We start from the raw sequence: 20,044 nt of genomic DNA on the forward strand, positions 1-20,044 counted from the left end.
CTAGGAAGATATTTCAACTGAAATGGTCAATCTTCAACAATCTGAAGGTGACTAGCCAAAGCATAAGGAATTGAAAACCAAACAAAAATAAAATGTCTTACAAGCATAACGCTAAAACATTCATACCAAATAGTTTTTAGGTTAAACTGAGGTATTTTCATAATAGTTCATCAGTCTGGATGGAGCTGTATTTTTCATTATTTAGCTAACCAAACATATACGGTCAGTTAGCAGAACATAAATTTTCCATCAAACAAATATGTATGCAGACTAAGCAGCACTGAGTCTATACTCTAAAGCTCAGAACCATAATCCCTTAAAGTCTGATATAACACATGGGCCCCAGAAGTCCATAAACTACCAATTAATAAAAAGTATCATCTATTTCCAGTAAGAAACCTAGAAGGTCTTTTCTCCCCAGTTGTTCCTCTAATTGTAGTATTTCCATCATACTAGATATTTTCCAAGTTATGAAGATTAAGAGAACAAACAAAAATCTAAAAGAACATTTTGCCTATATGAGATTAAAGTACTTTGGTATATCATCATATTTAAAACTCTACAGAAGACATGTTCATAAATCCTAACAGATTAAAATGAGAGGAAACCTCAGGGGAAAGATTCATTATGGCATTATTAATTCCTTTCTAGGGGGTATGAAAGTCACTTAATAAATTTAACTTGTGCTACTACCAAGGACAAGAGACAGTAAGTAAAGGTAAAATTCTGAGAATGAGAAATGGACTGGTTGGGATTATGTGAGCTAGGATATTTTCAGGATGGTAAAGGCTCAGAAATGCCTTCTCCAAGACTTCAATATGGACTTACCCCAAAAACATTTACCACAACTACAGGACTCCCCATTTCTGCTTGAGAGGAGGAAAGTGAATAGAGGGGGCAATTCTAGTTCTCCAAGACAGTGGGATTCTTCTGGGAAAATTTCATGATGGTACAAGGAAAAGCAACTGACACAGAGGGCATCTTCAAGTTTATATCCTAGGATTACCTCAGAACTGTTCTTAGCCATTCCCTAGGCTGTAGTAAATGTTCTTACAGGCTCAGGATACCCTGAACTTCCCCTATCAAAGTACCTATTAAATGGTTACCTTTTATTTAGATGTATCTCAATTAGGTTTCAGATCTGTGATGACAGGGACTATATCTCTGTTGTTTACCAATATGTATCAATAGTGCCCAGCAGAGAGCCTGACAGATGACAGGACCTCAAATATTTATTGAATCAATCAAGTGCCAAGAAAGTATGTTGTTTTCTACACCATAATCGGGAAACTACGGACAACAGACTATTTCTCCTTATTTCTATAGAAACTAAGAAATCAGGATACATTTTCTTCTCTTCTTTCAGCTGAGGACTGATTTGTAAAGAAGGAAGATCACATGAAGTGATTCCTCTTAGAATGATAAATTTCCACCAATGGACAGAGCTCATGTCTTGAAGACAGATAGAGCTGGGAAGAAAAGAAAGGCTTCCAAATTTAGTTTGAAGGGATAGAAAATGTTATACACTGCAAAACTGACTCCCATAAAAAGAGATATGACAAAAGAAAAACTCTAGTAAAAGGAAAGTCCAAAAATTACTATGCTAGAAGGTAATTGGCAAGCAGCTTTAAGGCATGTTCCAATGTACTTTAACACCTCACCTAAAGTGAAAGTAAACCCACAGTATAAATGAGAAAAAAAATAACCTAATGGTTATCAATATAATTTGGTGAACTGGTAACTACCTCTAGACAAGAGCAGTGGAAGAACATGTATATAGAAAGATACTATATCCTAATATAAAGAACATGGTACTTAGGAGCAAAAAATAGAGCCCTATCCTCACTCTACCATTAACTGGCAATATGATTTTTTCCTTTTGTTCTTAGCATCATATTTCTTACCTATAAAATGGCACTATAATGTATCTATTTCCTAGGTTGCTAAAAAAATCAAGTGAACTTACATTAAGTACCTGGTACATGGGAAGTGTTTTTTTAAAAATTTAAATCTAAAAATTTAAAAAACCATCATACTTTGAAAAAATAAACACCTGAATAAAAAACTAAAATTATCAAATAACTTCAGTAAAGAGAGGTAATAGAAAATTTTAAGTATTACAAAAGTAAACTTCCAAACATCCAACCAGAGAAAAGAGATGAAATGTTTACTTATAGTGAAGTGGGTCAAAACTAAATAAACCTAACATGGGATGGGTAATCATACATGTATAAGAAAAAACTTGATTTAAAAGTAGTATTTAGGGGTGCCTGAGTGACTCAGTGGATTAAAACCTCTGCCTTTGGCTCAGGTCATGGTCTCAGGGTCCTGGGATCAAGCCCCACATCCGGGTCTCTGCTCAGCGGGGAGCCTGCTTCTCTATCAATCTCTAATCTCTGTCTATCAAATAAATAAATAAAAATTTTTAAAAAATAAAAATAAAAATAAAAGTAGTATCTAAAGTAGTATCTAAAATAGCCTACAAATATTTAAGTAACTGTGGAATTCACAGAAAGTACTAGAATTAAGTGATAAATGAGTAAACTTGAGTTAAAATACACTATGGTTGTCACCATAGTATCACCTTAGACTTTTTTTAATTATTTTTTTTATCTTTTTTTTTTAAGATTTTATTTGAGAGAGATTGAGATCGAGAGAGAGAGCACGAGAATGGGAGGGTCAAAAGGAGAGGCAGACTCCCTGCTGAACAGATAGCCTGATGCAGGACTGGATCCCAGGAGCCAAAGGCAGTCACTTAACCAACTGAGCCATGTAGGCGCCCATTAGACTTTTTTTTAAGTAGGTCCTCCCCCAATGTGGGGCTTGAACTCACCACCCTATGATCAAGAAAGAGGCTCTTTTCAACTGAGCCACTATGTGCCCCAATCTTAAACTTGCATTAACAGAATTATCCAGAAAACAGAAGGTAATGGCTCTGTATCCAGCTACTTCACATTTACACACTACCTTCTGAAAGTTAAGTCAAACATCCAGAGAAAGCAAGGATATTACAAAGATTGAGATGGTAGATGTCTTCAGACTAGAAATTATTATGTTAGCTTTTTTTGTTTTGGAGGGTTTTTGATGCCAGAGGATAAAAAAGAGAATTTTAGTTTACCACACAAGAAGAAAATATCCAGGGGCACCCAGGTGGCTCTGTCAGTTAAGCATCTGACTTAGGTTCAGGTCATGACTTCAGGGTCCTGGAATCCAGCCCTGCATTAAGCTCTGCACTCTTTCAGGAATCTGCTTATTTCTCTCCCTGCTCGTATTGTCTCTGTCTCTCTCTCAAAATAAATAAAATAGCCTACAAATATTTAAGTAACTGTGGAATTCACAAAAAGTACGATCTTAGGAAGTATGCTCCCCACCACAGAAATGAATTTACAAAAAAAAATTTCCTTAATTGTTAAAACATGATCTCTGAAGGGCCTTTTAATACAATTCTAAAGCAGCTTAGAATACCTCATTAATGAATGCTTAAGTCTTCATATTAATTACTTCATATTAATTACTAACTAAATCTGTCAGAGATAAAAATTTCAACTGCCAACACAAAGAATATATCAAGCTGTGAAACCAGACTCTTAACAAATATCACAAATCTTCCTGGTATTAGCTATCATGGTCTCAAGAAAAAGTTTACCAATTCTGTTTCCTAATATGTTAAATAATGCTAAACCTATAAGCATATGCTACATAAATTTATAAACCTATATTCTAAAATCTCTTCCATAGAACTGTCTGGGTGGCTCAGTCGGCTGTGTCTAACTCCTGACTTCAGCTCAGGTCATGATCTCAAGCCTGTTTATATTATCCCTCTTCCTCTGCCCCTTCCTCTCCCTCTTACTTTTCTAAAAAATAAATGAATAAAAATAAAAAAGGACTGCTTAAAAATAAATAAATAAAATCTTGCTCATAAATGTATTTATTAAATAGCTGTTATTACCCTTCTCAATGGTTGCCATAACACCACAGTGAATACATATTTAGAGAACTAATACTTTATTCATGGTATCTCATATTCAGATATGATTTTGTGTGAGATTCCAGAAATCTGGAAACAGTAATTCTTCATTAGCTATTGTCAATCCCAATAAAATATCAGCAGGAATTAGATGGAAGATAACCAAACATCATTAATGGACACTAATATTCTCCTCAAGATCAATACAGTAGTTTCAGAAAAAGCAAAGAAAACATACTCACATCTTGGCTCAGTCCAGAAAAGGTTTTCTGAAGTTCCTTGGCAAATTCTAAGTTATGTAATACTTCTTCATATTTTTCTACCGCTTCCTACCAAATAGGATAAGAAAACATCAATTCTGTTAACTTCTAAGTACCAATATGTCAGAATCTAAGTGTTCCTATAAAAATAATAGAGAAGACTTAAAACTTTATGAACTAGCCCATTTATTATATATACTCAAAAAAGTAAGAAGGAGATAGAGCATTTAATAGAAGTTACATATAAAGTTAAATTTAAAAATTCAGTTTTTAGGGGTGCCTATGTGGCTCCATCAGTTAAGTATCTGACTCTTTGTTTTGGCTCAGGTCATGGCCTCAGGGTTGTCAGACTGAGCCCCTGCTTGAGATTCTCTCTCCCCCTCTGCCCCTCACTCCCTCCAAATAAAAAATCTAAAAATTAAATATAAAAATTCAATTTTTAAAAAGATTTTATCCATTTATTTGACACAGAGAGAGAAAGCACAAGCAGGTGGAACATGCAGAGGGACAGGGAGAAGCAGGTTCCCTGCTGAGCAGAGAGCCTGACATGGGGCTTGACCCTAGGACCCTAGGATCACAACCTGAGCCAAAGGCAGAGGCTTAACTGAGTTACCCAAGTGCCCTAAAAATTCAATTTTTATACCAGAAATCTGAGCTATAATAACAGAGCTGAAGCTGAGTTCCTATCTATAAGATATAAAGTCACAGAGATCTGTTGTTCTTAGGAGCAATAAGCCATCAGAATTCCTGTCAATATTGATTCACTACTCAAATACAGTACACAAGAAGCATAGTAAGGATCACACAGATGAATAAGCAACTTCAAAAAATCGGAGGCGCCTGGGTGGCTCAGTTAGTTGATCATGCAACTCTCAGGTTTGGCTCAGGTCATGATCTCATGGGTCATGGAATTAAGCCTCATGTTGGGCTCCACGCTCAGCAGGGAGCTTGAATATTCTCTTCCTCTACCCACTGCCAAATGCAGGCACTCTCCCTCTCTCTCAAATAGTTTTCCAAGAAAAAAAAAAAATTTATTCTATAGTAGAAAAGATTTGTAAACAATTACCTGTAACAGACAAAACTAAGTACTGTAACAGAAATACTGTAAATTTAAGGGTTTTTTTAAAATATCATAGATGAACAAAAAAAGATTTCATTGGTGAACAAAGTTGGTAATTAGACAAAGGGTAGATTTTTTAATGGGACTTTAATTGAAATCTATATGGAAGAACAATAATATGAAACAGAAGAAGATAGGGAAATTGTCTAGCCACATAAAAGATATATTTTAAGGGCGCCTGGATGGCTCAGTCATTAAGTGTCTGCCTTCGGCTCAGGTCATGGTCCCAGGGTCCTGGGAACGGGTTCCACATTGGGCTCCCTGCTCAGCAGGAAGCCTGCTTCTCCCCCTCCCCTCCCACACTTATGTTCCCTCTCTCGCAGTGTCTCTGTCAAATAAATAAATAAAATCTTTTAAAAAAAAATTTTTAAGTCTTCATAAATACAGTATTCCACTTATAGCTATCTACCCAAAAGAAATGAAAATATTTGTCCACATAAAGACTTACATGCAAATTTGTATAGCAGCATATTCCTGATGGCCCCAAATAAAAACAATCCAAATATCCAGCAACTGGTAAACGGATAAACAAAATGTGGTATAACCATTCAAAGGAACACTCATCAGCAATAAGAAATGAATTACTGATATATGCTATACCAAAGGTGAACCTCATAAACAATGCTAAGTCAAAGAAACCATGTGGGAAAGACTATCTTATAGAAAGATCCAGAAAAGAAACTTAGAGTTAGAAAGCAAGTAAGGACACAAAAAGGAACTTGGAGGGGTTACGGAAGTGTTTGAAAACTGGACTATCATGAAGTTGCATACTCTACAAATTTACTAGAAATCATTCACATACACAATTAAAATGGGTTAATTTTATGTACGTGATACTTCAAAAACCAGTTTTAACATAGTCTAATAATACTAAATATTTTAAGATTTTATTTATTGGGGCACCTGGGTGGCTCAGTGGGTTGGGCCTCTGCCTTCGGCTCGGGTCATGGTCTCGGGGTCCTGGGATTGAGCCCCGCATCGGGCTCTCCGCTCAGCGAGGAGTCTGCTTTCCCCTCTCTCTCTGCCTGCCTTTCTGCCTACTTGTAATCTCTATCAAATGAATAAATAAAATCTTTAAAAAAAAAAAAGATTTTATTTATTTATTTGACAGAGAGAGGGAGCATGAGCAGAGGGGAGGAACAAAGGGAGAGGGAGAAGCAGACTCCCCACTGAACAGGGAGCCCCCCACCCCGCCCGGGGCTCCATCCCAGGGCCCTGGGATCATGACCCGAGCCAAACGCAGATGCTTAACCAAATGAATCACCCAGGTGCCCTGATCTTTACAAAGATACAGAACAGTAAAAACTCCTATGATACTACCAGTATTAGCATAGATTAGTAAAATCATTTTGGAAGAGTATAGCATTTTTATATTATGAAGTTAACTACGGGCATACCCTGCAGTCCAGGATAGGTATATAACCTGAAAAAACCTTGCCTTTGTGTCTCAGTAACAAGTGTTAAGCTTGCTCAAAGTAGAAGATGGTCTACTTACAAAACTACTACTGAGTAAAGCAATTTAATTACTTTCATTAACATAAAAATCCTAAACTTAATGAATGAAAAAGGCAAACTGCAGAACATATAATAAGATAACATTTATTGAAAGATACAAGAGGGTGCCTAGGTGGCTCAGTCATTAGGCATCTGCCTTCTGCTCAGGTCATGTCCCGAGTCCTGGGATCGAGTCCCACATCAGGCTCCTTACTCAGCAGGAAGCCCGCTTCTCCCTCTCTCACTCCCTTTGCTCGTGTCCCCTCTCTCGCTGTCTCTCTCTTTGTCAAATAAATCAACTCTTTAAAAAATAAATAAGTAAATAAAAGATGGAAGAGAGCAATTCTGACAGATTTCAGGGCAACAAGCAAGTACTATTAAAATAAACCAAGGAGGGGTGCCTGGGTGGCTCAGTGGGTTAAAGCCTCTGCCTTTGGCTCAGGTCATGATCTCAGGGTCCTGGGATTGAGCCCCACATCCAACTCTTTGCTCAGCGAGGAGCCTGCTTCTCTCTCTCTCTGCCTGCTTCTCCACCTACTTGTGATCTTTCTCTGTCAAATAAATAAATAAAATCTTTAAAAATAAATAAATAAATAAACCAAGGAAATGGTGGTAGAGAGTTTAGAGTCAGGCTACAGCAAAGATAAAGGACTGGAAGGAGCTTCAGTGGTGCTAGTAACGTACTGCTGGAGTTGAGTGGTGGATTCTGATGCCTGCTTTATGGTGCAATATAACCTACATACAGCACTTCATTGGGATCATGTTTCATAATAAAAATAACGAAGAAGCATTCCAACTACTGAGCCAAGAATGCACAGACAACACAATCAGTATACATCCCTCAGAGGTATGTTAAAACCAGAAGGGAATATACTCCCCACCCCCCGCAATATTTATCCTAAATGGTATTAACTTTGATTCAAGAAAAGCAGCATCAGAGAGAACTATCTCAACTTTCCATTATCCAATGTGATCCATCCTTTCTTCCTCCCTTTCCTTGTTTACTGGAGAAGATATCCTTCTACCTGTGCCCTGGATCCTTTTCACTTACCCTTTCGTAAGAAATCTTACTCTGTGATTCCCGTTTAAAAATCTTTGAGTTTTTCCCTCTCAGCTCATGCTTAAACCAGCATTTTAAAAAGTTCAAGTCTCCTCCAGCTTAAATTAGAAAAATAAAAAGTGTCTTTTTGGCAACCACCTCCTTCCAGTCTCAGAAAAATTTCAAAAATGTCTACACAGTCCATTTCCTCTTCAGCCCTAATCAACCTGGACTCTGTTTCCACCATTCTACCAGAATTGTCTTGGCCAAAATCAGCAATATCAATCCACCTTTCAAACCCACAGATCTTTTATAGCTCTTGTTTTGGTTTACTTCTCAGAACTTCAAGATGAAGTCATCCTCTGGCTTTACAAACATCTGTTTTTAATAACACTACACTTCCATTCTTCTCCCATTTCTCCAGCTATTTGCCAGTAATTTTTCTATTACCTTCTCTCACCTCAGTTTTTAGCATTTATGAAATAAACAGGACCTACATCAGAGAGATGTTGGGCAACTCAAATGATTTCATAATTTATAAATCACTCAAAATGATGCCTGACCCCTAAGGTAAGTTCACTAGAAGTATTTTTAGCCGTTATTATTCAAACATCAATAATCCTAGGCTCTTTTCCTTTCTATGTTCTCACCCAAGACAGTCTCATCTTTTCTCATGGTTTTACTTAGCAGCCATACAGATGACAAATCTGTAGACTAAACTCTGTGCTCCAGGGCACCTGGATGGCTCAGTTGTTAAGCATCTGCCTTCAGCTCAGATCATGAGCCCAGGGTCCTGGGGATCCAGCCCTGCTCACCGGGAAGCCTGCTTTTCCCTCTCCCACTCCCCCTGCTTGAGTTCCCTCTCTCACAGTGTCTCTGACATAAATAAATAAAATCTTTAAAAAAAAAAAAAATCCTCTGTGCTTCAAACCTGTATCTTAAATACTACACATCAACCCTTAATGTTTCACAGGCACATTAAAAACAACCATCCAGGGGCGCCTGGGTGGCTCAGTGGGTTAAGCCGCTGCCTTCGGCTCAGGTCATGATCTCAGGGTCCTGGGATCGAGTCCCGCATCGGGCTCTCTGCTCAGCAGAGAGCCTGCTTCCCTCTCTCTCTCTGCCTGCCTCTCCATCTACTTGTGATTTCTCTCTGTCAAATAAATAAATATAATCTTTAAAAAAAAAAACATCCAAAATTGGGCTCTTTATCCTAGCCTCCCAGTGTTTCAGGCCAGTGTTCTTCTCCCCCAGTGTTTCCAGGCCCAACAAATGGTTTTTGCTATCAATCCAAGTGTTCGAGCCAGAAACCCGGAAACCATTCTTGGCTCTTCCCTCTACTCCTACATCCTGTCACCAAGCTATGTTAATTCTACCTCTCAAATCCAGCTACTTTACTCAAACCCCTCTGCTGCTGCCTTGGTACCAGCAAGATACCTATAGCCTCAGACCCAGAATACAGTCAACCTTTATCTGGTCTCCTTACACCCACACTTACCATCTCTAAACCATTACTCATGCTACAAAGTTATTTCCTTTAATTATAAATCTGTAGTCATGCTCTGCTTAAAACCTATCCATATCATTTCTGATAACCTTAAGAAAAAGCACAAAGTCTTTAAATGGCAAACAAAGAAGTGCATGTGGCTTCCCCCCTCTAACTACATTACTCTATCCATATTGCCTTTCTTTCCAGTTTCCTAGAAAGGCTCTTTGTAAAAACATTCTTTTCCTACTCAGGCCCTCAACACATGCTGGCATCTGCCTAGCCTGCTCTTCCTCCTTTCCCATTTTAACTTGCTAAGTCCAATACATTTTTTAGGTCTTAACTAAAGCACTTCTTTCTCAAGGAAGCTGTCCTCAATTCTCCAAACTAGGTTAGATTCCTCATTATAATCCATTATCACCCCGTACTTCACCCTAACATCCATCATATTTGTATTTACTTATTCCCCACCTCTCTTTTCCAGCACACTATATCCATGAAGTCAAGGATCACATTTGCCCCTTAGGTTATATCCCTCACATTAAGCACAGAAACTCCCAGCAAAATACTTAATGTATTATTGCTGAAATAATAAAAGGAAGTTCAGAACATGATTATAGCCTCAAATATGCTAAAGATTCTAAACAGAATTTTTAAAATTTTGAACAGAATTATATTCTAAGACTTTGGTTTCAAAACCAATAAAAGAAAAGGACACTAGTGGGAATAGGACTGGTGAACTGAAAAGGAAGGTCTCAAGACAAGGATATTAATTAGGAAGGCTACATAACATTTGGGTGATGTGACTGGACTAGGCCAGTTGCTGTGGGACTACAAAGCAGAAGAGATTCCGTATTATTTAATGAGGTTTGCATTATGCAGTAAATTTAACATAGGGTCAGAGTTCAGCAACTAGAGATGAGTACCAAACCCTAATTCTTAACCCTAATTCTTTAAAAATAAAAACTTCAATGAAGCTGAAAGTGCCCCTTGCTATTTGCTCACTCACTCACTTGAATCTCACTTCTCCATTTCAAACCCAGGCTGAAACAAAATAGACATTAAAGTTGTTAAGTTGGACTCTAAAAAAACCTCATTAAGACGATCTTCTCAGGGCGCTTGGGTGGCTCAGTGGGTTAAGCCTCTGCCTTTGGCTCAGGTCATGGTCTCAGGGTCCTGGGATCGAGCCCCGCATTGGGCTCTCTGCTCTGCGGGGAGCCTGCTCCCCACCCCACCCCACCCCCTGCCTGCCTCTCTGCCTACTTGAGATGTCTTATCTGTCAAATGAATAAATAAAATCTTATTTAAAAAAACAAAACAAAACAAAAAAGACAATCTTCTTACTAGGTGCCTGGGTGGCTCAGTCAGTTAAACCCAGAACTTCAGCTCTGGTCATGATCCCATGGTCAGGGATTGAGACCCACAGGCTGCTCCTTGCTCAGCAGAGAGTCAGCTTCTGCCCTTCCCCACTGCTCAAGCGCTGCTGCCCAGGCCAGCTCCCTCTCCTGGTCTTAAATAAATCTTAAAAACACAATCTTCTCATGGGATGCCTGGGTGGCTCAGTTGGTTAAGCAGCTGCCTTCAGCTCAGGTCATGATCCCAGTGTCCTGGGATCGAGTCCCACGTCGGGCTCCTTGCTCAGCAGGGAGCCTGCTTCTCCCTCTGCCTCTAGCCTGCCACTCTGTCTGCCTGTGCTTGCGCTCTGTATCTCTCTCTCTCTCTCTCTCTCTCTCTAACAAATAAATAAAAATCTTTAAAAAAAAAAAAAAAAAACCACAATCTTCTCACTGTTTCAAAGGAAAAATCTAAGGTTCATGCTAAAAATCTGAATGAAATCTTTTAGTCTTTAGCTTAGTCTTGACAAGTTACTTCAAAGTTACTACCAAAAAACGTTATAATAGCCATGCAGATCACAGACAACTTTATTTACAATATTAAAAACATCATTGGGTTAAAGAAGAAATACAAATTGAAATTACAAATTTCTAGCCTATAATACTGAAAATACAGTATCCAACTTATAGCTGAAGCAATGCTTGAAGGAAAATTCCCAGCCTTAAATGCAGGCCAATGGGGGAAAAAAGGAAACAAAGGAATTAAGCACTCAATTCAAAGTTAGAAAATGAAGCAAATAAACCAAAAAAAAAGCAAAAGATAAAAGGAGTAGAAGAGAAAAACTAAACCCGGACTCCAGCTTTAAAAAAACAAAAAACTAGCTAACTTAAAACATAACCACACAAAACTAGAAATAAACAGAAAGTACCATAGACTTACACCAAAAATTACTTTGCCCCAAACTATGCAAAAAAAATTTTTAAACTGGATGAAATAAGTGATTTCCAAAGAAAAGTTTTGAGAAGTTGACTCCAAAAAAAGGAAAAAGCTTATCAATTTCAAAAAAAAAAAAAAAGTGAGAGAGAGAAATAGAGAATATTTTCAAATACCTCCCACCCAGAAAAAGAACCAGGCTCAGAGTTTCAAAGAACAATTCAATCCCTAGGGGCACCTGTGTGGCTCAGGCTGTTGAGAACAATTCAATCCTTAAAGACAACGTATCATGGAAACACTGACATGGTATTTAAAAAGGAAACAGCGGATGAACAGACGGAGCAGGGCAGGCAGACTTTTAGAGCAGTGAAACTATTTTACATAATATTGTAATGGTGGATACATGCCATTATACATTTGTCAAAAATCCACAGAATGTACAAAACTATAAGCTAAACCCTAACGTAAACTATGGACTTGAGATGTGTCAATTTAAGTTCAATTACAACATACATTACTACTCTCGTAAGGAATGTTGGTGGCAGAGGAGGCAGTGCACATATGGGATCAACGGCTGTAACTCTAACTTTCTGTTCAGGGTTGCTTAAACACTCAAAAAAGTCTATTAAAAAAAAAAAGAAAAGGGCAAGAATAAAGTCCCCAAAAGCATCTATAGCTAAGCTAAATTGTATAGAAAATAGAGGAAGAGGAGGAGGCAAGGACTGCTTGCTTATGGAGACGAAGTCTGGACAGATACATAATCTACTAGGAATCATTACAATAGTTCCCCCTTATCCACTGGGGATATGTTCCAAGACCCCAACAGATGCCTGAAACCAGAAAGTACTGAACCTCATATTTTATTTATTTATTTATTTATTTAACTGACAGAGAGATCAGAAGTAGGCAGAGAGGCAGGCGGGGGTGGGTGGGTAGCAAGCTTCCCACTGAGCAGAGAGCCCAATGAGCCAGGCCCTCCAGTACTGAACCTCACATATATTTTTTCTTTCCCTATACATACATTCCTACAATGAAATTTATAAATCAGGCACAGTACAAATTAACGATAAAATAGGACAATTGTAACAATATACAGTAACAAGGGATGCCTGGGTGGCTCGGTCAATTAAGCAACTGCCTTCAGCTCAGATCATGATCCTGGAGTCCCAGGATCAAATCCCACATCCCGCTCAGTGCTCAGTGGTGAGTCTGCTTCTCCCTCTGCCCTTCCCCCCCACTCATGCTTGCACACACACTCACAAGTAAATAGAATCTTCAAAAAATAAATAAAAAATATTTCCTAATTTCTGAACTATGTGAATTATTACCAACTTTAAAACTTAGTTAATAAAGGAATTTGTGATCAATTAAATAAGATCAAGCTATCCACTAATCTATTTGACAAAATTGGGAATTGGGAACCTTATCTAAGGGATATGATCATAACTCTGAGCCCAATACTTTATGTTCATCCTTTTGCACGTGCTGATGCATATACCGTTTGCCGCCCATTGTGAAACCCTGGAGCCAAACCACAAGCTCCTGGACCGGCCCCTAGGTATGTTCTAACTGCCACACAGCTCACTGCCCCATTTCAGTGGGAAGCAGCCAGAAAGGTCATGGCCCCATTCCCTAACACACAGTGAAGGTTACTATTTCAGGGAGAGGATCAGTGAGGGACAGGTGAGGCTAGGTAGGGAAAGATACAGAGGGGGCTATGTGATCAGGCTCACTGAAACCCCAAAATATGGAGATATGGAGAAACCAGAGGTAAGGGGACAAATCCGACCACCCTGCCCTAGGTATGGGGGGGGGGTGTCTTTATGATAATCACCTGTAACCAACAAAGAATAATCAGTCCCTAAAAAGGAAGTAAGCCATTGAAGGTGTTACCAATAGAGATGTTAAAAGGCTTTAAGTTCTTGGGTTAGCTTTCCATATAGAAGACCAACCCTAAAGGCATATATTTGACAACCCTGTTGGGACCCCTCTCACTTAGAGCTTCTTCTCTATCTTCACTTAATAAATTTCTATCACTTTACTCACACACACACACAAAAGGAAACAAAAACTTAGAACTTTTTAATTAAATACTACACTACTGATGGTAGTTTTCTGAGGAGTCAGATTACAAATTTTTCTTCTTCCCATTTACCCACATTTTCTAAATTTCTACCTCAAATATACATTGCTTGTATGAGGTATTAGTTCTCAAAAGTACTGCAAACTGTATGCTTAATTATCTCTAAAAACCTAATATTCAATCATTTTATATTTAGTAAATCTAGACATAGTAAGTATATTACATGTCTACTTTATGCTCTAAACTATCCTAAGTACTAGGAAAACAACAACAGACAGAATCTCTACGTTAATGGACCTATATTTTCAGAGAAAGAGAAAATAAACTTTACAGTTGGTGAGAGAAGCAAGGCAGGGCGCCTGGGTGACCCAGTCAGGTAAGCATCTGACTCCTGATTTTGAGTCAGGTCATGATCTCAAGATCATGGGATGGAGCCCCAAGTAGGCTCTACACTCAGTGCAGGGTCTGCCTGAATCTCTCTCCCACTTTCCCTCTGTCCCTCCCCCCACTCTAACGCTCATTTTCTCTCTCTCAAATAAACAATCTTAAAAAAACAAAGTGCTAATGAGTCTGAATGGGGGAACGGAGGTATTGTGTTGTCAGGACAAGCCTTACTGAGATGACCTTCAAATAAAAAGGTGAAGGAGGTGAAAACTGAGCCATTTAGACATCTGGGGGAAAAGCACCCCAGGCACTAGGAACAGCATGTGCAAAAGCCCTGAAGCAGAAGCATGCCTGGATGTTTGAGGAACAGTAAGAAGGCCAGTGTAGCTGGAATGAAATTAGTAAGGGATGGAAGCACAAGAAAGACAATAAAGACGTGAAAGGAAATAGGGAGCATCTTTCATAGGACTTTATTGGCCACAGTAAGGACATTTTGCCACCATAATGGGAGCCAATGGCGATCTGAACAGAGGAATGTCCAACTGACTTGCATCTGAATAGATTACTGAAGTTACCATGTTGAGAACAGACTTGGAGAAAGAGCAGAAATAGAAAAACCTGTGAGGAAGCTATTACAGAAATGTAGATGAAAGATGATGTGGCTTGGACCGGATGGCAGAAGTGAAATTTGAGAAATGGCCGGTTTCTGGATTTACCTTGAAGGTAGAACTGACCTTGCTAATAGGCTAGATGTGTGGTATCAGGAGAAAGATGAGAAATTCCCCAAGGTTTTTGGCCAATTCGGTCCTTCTAGTTTCTCAAGCCATTAACTGACATCACTAAGATTAGAGGAGGAACAGGTCAGGGTAAAGTCAGGAGATGCCAAATAGGCAACTGAGCACAGGAATCTCAGGACTTATCTATTGGCAGTGTAAATTTGGCAGTTATCAGCACTCAACTCGAGAATTCAAAGCGAATACTATAGGGACACCTGGGTGGCTCAGTCCATTAAGCAGCTGCCTTCAGCGCAGGTCATGATCCCAGGGTCCTGGGATTGAGACCCACACCAGGCTCCCTGCTCAGCTTCTCCCTCTGACAGCCTCTCCCCCTGCTTGTGCCTGCCTGCTTGCTCACTCTCTCTCTCTGACCCAAAAAAAAAAAAAAAAAAACCTTTAAAAAAAAGTACTATTAAAAAAAAAAACAAAGTGACTACTAGAGAAGCAACATGTAGCTATGAACACAGTAATAAAAGACTGAGATCAGAGTTTGCCTGGCTGGAAGTCAGAAATATAGCTTATCCTTGACATAAAGAGCTCCCAAGAAAACCACCTACTTCCCTAATCCTAACCCTCTTATTTCCCAAAAATCACATACTACTCTAACAGAACACTTCCTTCAAGGATATTTACACAAAGAAAGTATTATCACTTTAAAAATTATTGAACACACCATGACTACTTGAAAACAAAGCTATGTTGAAATGCTGGATGTCCAGCTAAGTCCCCTCACCAGCTATGTGACCACATCATTCTCGGAGCTCACACAATTCAAATCTGTGCCTCAGCGAAATTATAATTTACTACATTACAAAAATTCTAGGCCAGTGCAGAGGAGTCAAGATGGCAAGGGAAAAGACCTTCAATGCCAGTATCCGTGATACACAACCAAAAATTTTAATTAAAAAAGATGAAGACAACAGATCTACAAACTAGATCAAATAACTTAATTTTGTCCCTTCTTAGCCAAGAGATATGACCAGGCAAACATCAATTAAGCACTTTTTAAAAATTCCATATTGCACAAACTTTCATGACATTAGATAAACTTGCAGTGACCAGGTATACCTAAACAATATTCTTGAAAGTTGCAAATATTTTATAGTAAGGTTTAAAAAAGAAAAAGGCCAGATAGCAGATAAACACGCCTCCTGAGAGGTGACATAGCAATCTAGAAAAATAGGGAGAAAACACAAAAGGGCTTAAGGGGAAACAAAAGGAGAAAACCTATGCAAGCTAAAATAAATATTCTTTGACATTTTACAGCAGAGAGATGACCCCTTTAAAATAAATCAGTTAACAGTGGAAAATTACTCTTTCCTCCAACTTCTCCTTCAGTCCACACCAGCAAAAGTTTAAATCCATAAGCTAACTCTTAGTGATGGTCTACATTTTCACTCTTAAATTAACAACCCACACCCCCATTCATACCACACCCCCATTCTGCTAGTGCAAAAGAAGTCTGTAAGATCTCATAAAGACAGTCTTTTGAAAAATCCAGTTGATTTTCTTCACTGGTCTTATCAAATATTTGGTCTCACCAAACCCATTTAAAGTTTTATTAAGAAAAAGAACAAACAAAAACAAAAAACAAAACCAGCAAGTGTGACTGAAGGATCATAAACCACTTACCAACTGGTCTGGATTAAGTTGCTCCCCATTTTTCAGGCGATCCTTATAGTCTTCCAGTTTGAGCTACAAAAGAGAAACGTAGATCTATTATAGTCTGATATAAAACTCTGAAGAATGAAATAACAGACTGATTCTTATGAAAACAAAGTTCTTGAAGTAAGCTATTAATCTGTAAGATATAGTTTACTGTATGTAAGGCAAGCAGCAATTGTAGGTAAGGTTTGTCACAGAAAATATACTACACACAATCAACATTAATTGGAATTAGAAAGGTTAAGCAATAGTAAAACTCTTTTCTCTTCATGGCCCCTATTTTTTTTTTTTAAGATTTTATTTGACAGAGATGGCAAGTAGGCAGAGAGGCAGGCAGAGAGAGAGGAGGAAGCAGGCTCCCCGCCGAGCAGAGCCCGATGCAAGGCTCCATCCCCAGACCCTCCGATCCCAGGACCCTGGATCATGACCCTGGATCATGACCCACGCTCAGTGGCTTTAACCCACTGAGCCACCCAGGTGTCCCCATGGTCCCTATTTATAATAGGACTACTTAACACAGAGGACTTAATAGTCAATCCTATGCCCCTAACCCAGTGGTGCTCAATCAGGGACAATTTTGACCCTCAGGGATCTACACAAATGTCTAGAGATTATTTTTGGTCCTCACTACTTGCAAGATGGAAAGGAGGTGGAGAGGGCTACTGGCATCTTGTGAGTAGAAGCCAGGGATGCTGCAAATCATCCTACAATCCAGAGGATAGCCCCTCCCCCAACCAACAAAATTATCTGGCACAAAATGTCAATGGCATTTAGGCTGAGAAATTCTGCTCCAACTTCATGCTTGAAGTAGTAGTTACTTGTTGAATTATGTGGCATTTGTCTAATAGCAAACGTTTTTTTTTTTTTTCAGATTCTGTTTACTTATTTGACAAGAGATCACAAGCGAGGGGGGGGCAGGCTCCCAGGCTCCCCGCTGAGCAGAGAGCCCAATGCAGGGCTCAATCCCAGGACCCTGGGATCATGACCTGAGCCCAAGGCAGAGGCTTTAACCCACTGCACCACCACCCAGGTGCCCCTCCAATAACAAACTTCTTAATGGAGTATAGAAATGTAAAAGGTATTTTCTCTAGCATTATAAATAGCCTTAATTCAAAGCTCTTTTTCATATTAAATTTGATTATTTCAGTACATGACAAATGGCATTTATTGTCCCATAATAATGACCGGACCCACTTATGGTATTCTAAAAGCAATATTTAGGCTCCTCCCCATACTGGCTTCACAGCTTTAAAGTACTTTTCCAGAAGCTTGAAATGAAAGCATTAGTACTGGCCAGATAAGTATTCAAAATTAATAAGAAGTACTATAGTTAAGCTAGAGACTATGAATTAGTATTCACGTAGTTTCTCTGCCTAGGGAGGAAGACATTAATGAGTCTCCATCAACACATCCTGCTTTGAATAAATCCTGCTTTGACTAGTTTCCCATAGTGGCAGGGAATTTGTGCTGACCCACGCAAGCTCACCTCATCGCACTTGCAATCAGCTGCGTAACTGCTTGCATTCAAAAGACAACTGGTGAGAGCTAGGGCTACAGAGAAACTATTAGTAATTGGCCTTCTTCACTATCTTCACTACCTTGGGGTGGGGGAAGGAAAAGAAACAGTCAAGACTTAATCTCTTCACACTCCATTAAAGCAACTTTCCTAAGGTTGAACTAGTCATAGAATAAAAATATGTAAGAGTTCCCAGGTCCAGATAGTCACTCACTCACCTTACTATCATAAGCAAAAGAGAATCATGACACAACAAAGCAACGTGCAGTACTGTTTCATAGGCTACATGACTCAGGAAACAAGCAATGAGCTGGATTCTTTACATCAGCATTTGCTGTAACGTTAGACTGATTAAAGGAGTCTCTTTATAAGGCTTTCTACAATGTTTCACCTACCAATCTTGAAGGATCACCTACCAACACAAAAACTAGTGCTAAAACATTTTCTGGCACTACCATCGCTGAAGCTTCCAAAGACTGCAGCAGCTATACTGCAATATCAACTGCTGCAGAAAGTCACAGGGAAAATAAGCTAAAAAAAAAAAAAAAAAAAAAATCAGGCTATTACTTAACTATGAAAAGAAACATTAATACTATACTCAAAGAATTAATCTGACATCAAGTTGCTAGCTCTTCAAGTATTTCAACAGCAGCATACATCGTAATTTTACTATGAAGAATATCTGTATTTAGTTGTGCTGAAAAGTCAAACAGAAAATGTTTGATATACCTAATATTTAACCTGCTTTTATGTTTTCAGCCAGCTAAATCCCAAGGTTAGTTACATCTTTTATGAAAGAGGATCTGTGAGCCCTGACAGAAAGCAAAAACGTCAGTTCCCTGACCCTTATTAAAGATGGTACATATACAAGGATGGGAGGTGGAGAAAGTTACCTTCTTTTTCTCGATGTTTCTAATTTTGTGTTTAAGGCATATGAGTCCATTATCAATATATGTCTCATATGCTTGGGAAGGAGAGGCAGCAGAACTGAGAGCAGACTGCAAGGGGCTCATGGCCCGCTGGCTTTCCCCATGCTGACTGTGGTTCACTTGAGGCTTGGCTGACTTCATATTCCCCTCTCTTCCCTCCTCTGAACGGCCTGAAGGTGACTGGTAACCAAAAGGAGATGAAGAGAGTTGCACCATTGAAACAGATGAAGCTGAAGAAAGGAGGAAAAAAGTCAGATATAAAAGTAAATTCAGAGTAGAGGCATACACAGAAGCTTTAACTTCCCTGTGAAGTCTAGACCCAATCCCTCAAAATTCTCTTCCATAGAACTGAGCTCAAAACACAGTTATGCATTAGGTACTGTGTCTCCATTTCACTACTTTTCATGCGATTAGGCCAAGCACTACCGCCTTTATGTAGGCAAAATCTACAATACAGAGGATGTTTCCAGAAATTCAACTTTCCACAGAGGGAGAACTGCTCATCAAGCAATGGCTTCAGAGCTCCTCTTTTCTCGTAAGGGCAATCCACATTCTGAATAATTTCTATGGTAAAATGATGACACACAAAAAATAAATTCTCCCTATTAGAACCCTAAGGCAGTCTTTCAAATCTCTTTACATTATCCCTCACCACTAACCCCAAGCCCAATCAGAACGCCATTTAAGAGAACATCCCGAACACACAATTCTTTTAAAGCCTCATTCACTAACTCTAGAGCTGCTTCTTGAACAAGACCCCGAACTTCCTTTCACTTGTTCTGGGGCCTACAAGGCAAGTCCGTCACCACTGGACATTTGTAGCGAGTTACTTGCAAGGGCCCCGGGTTGGTTTTCCGTTCCGTTAAGCCATAACCATTCACACCACACCAGTGTAAAGGCTCCTCCTCGCGAGCCTTACACCGCCCAGGTCAGTGGTCCACACACGCCCCCCCACACCCCGCACATCCCCTTCTGGAGCACCCCCAAACCAAGGGCAAAACAGGCCCCATGCAGGCCAGCGCTGGTCCTCAGTCCCCGCAGGGGCAGGCGTGACAGT

At 39.2% G+C, this 20,044-nt stretch overlaps 1 protein-coding gene across 22 annotated transcripts in view; it reads right to left on the reverse strand.

Annotated features, from left to right (window-relative positions):
* CAPRIN2 (caprin family member 2) overlaps nt 1-20,044 on the reverse strand; it is a 48,145-nt gene that overhangs the window by 27,613 nt on the left and 488 nt on the right. For 17 of the 22 annotated variants that reach the window (XM_045072929.1, XM_045072928.1, XM_045072927.1 and 14 more), the window contains exons 2-4: nt 18,952-19,217; nt 16,510-16,572; nt 4,210-4,296 (exon numbers count right to left, since the gene is read on the reverse strand). In XM_045072929.1, coding sequence (XP_044928864.1) covers nt 4,210-4,296; nt 16,510-16,572; nt 18,952-19,203 — 402 coding nt within the window. In that variant the 5' untranslated portion in view covers nt 19,204-19,217. Of the gene's footprint in view, nt 1-4,209; nt 4,297-5,795; nt 5,861-16,509; nt 16,573-18,028; nt 18,141-18,474; nt 18,590-18,951; nt 19,218-20,044 lie in introns of those variants that run through there. The other 5 variants (XM_013057837.2, XM_013057838.2, XM_013057839.2 and 2 more) reach the window with 5 other exon arrangements.

Source organism: Mustela putorius, unplaced genomic scaffold (assembly GCF_011764305.1).
Source record: "Mustela putorius furo isolate JIRA1106 unplaced genomic scaffold, ASM1176430v1.1 tig00537227_pilon_pilon_pilon, whole genome shotgun sequence".
Classification (NCBI taxonomy): Eukaryota; Metazoa; Chordata; class Mammalia; order Carnivora; family Mustelidae; genus Mustela; species Mustela putorius.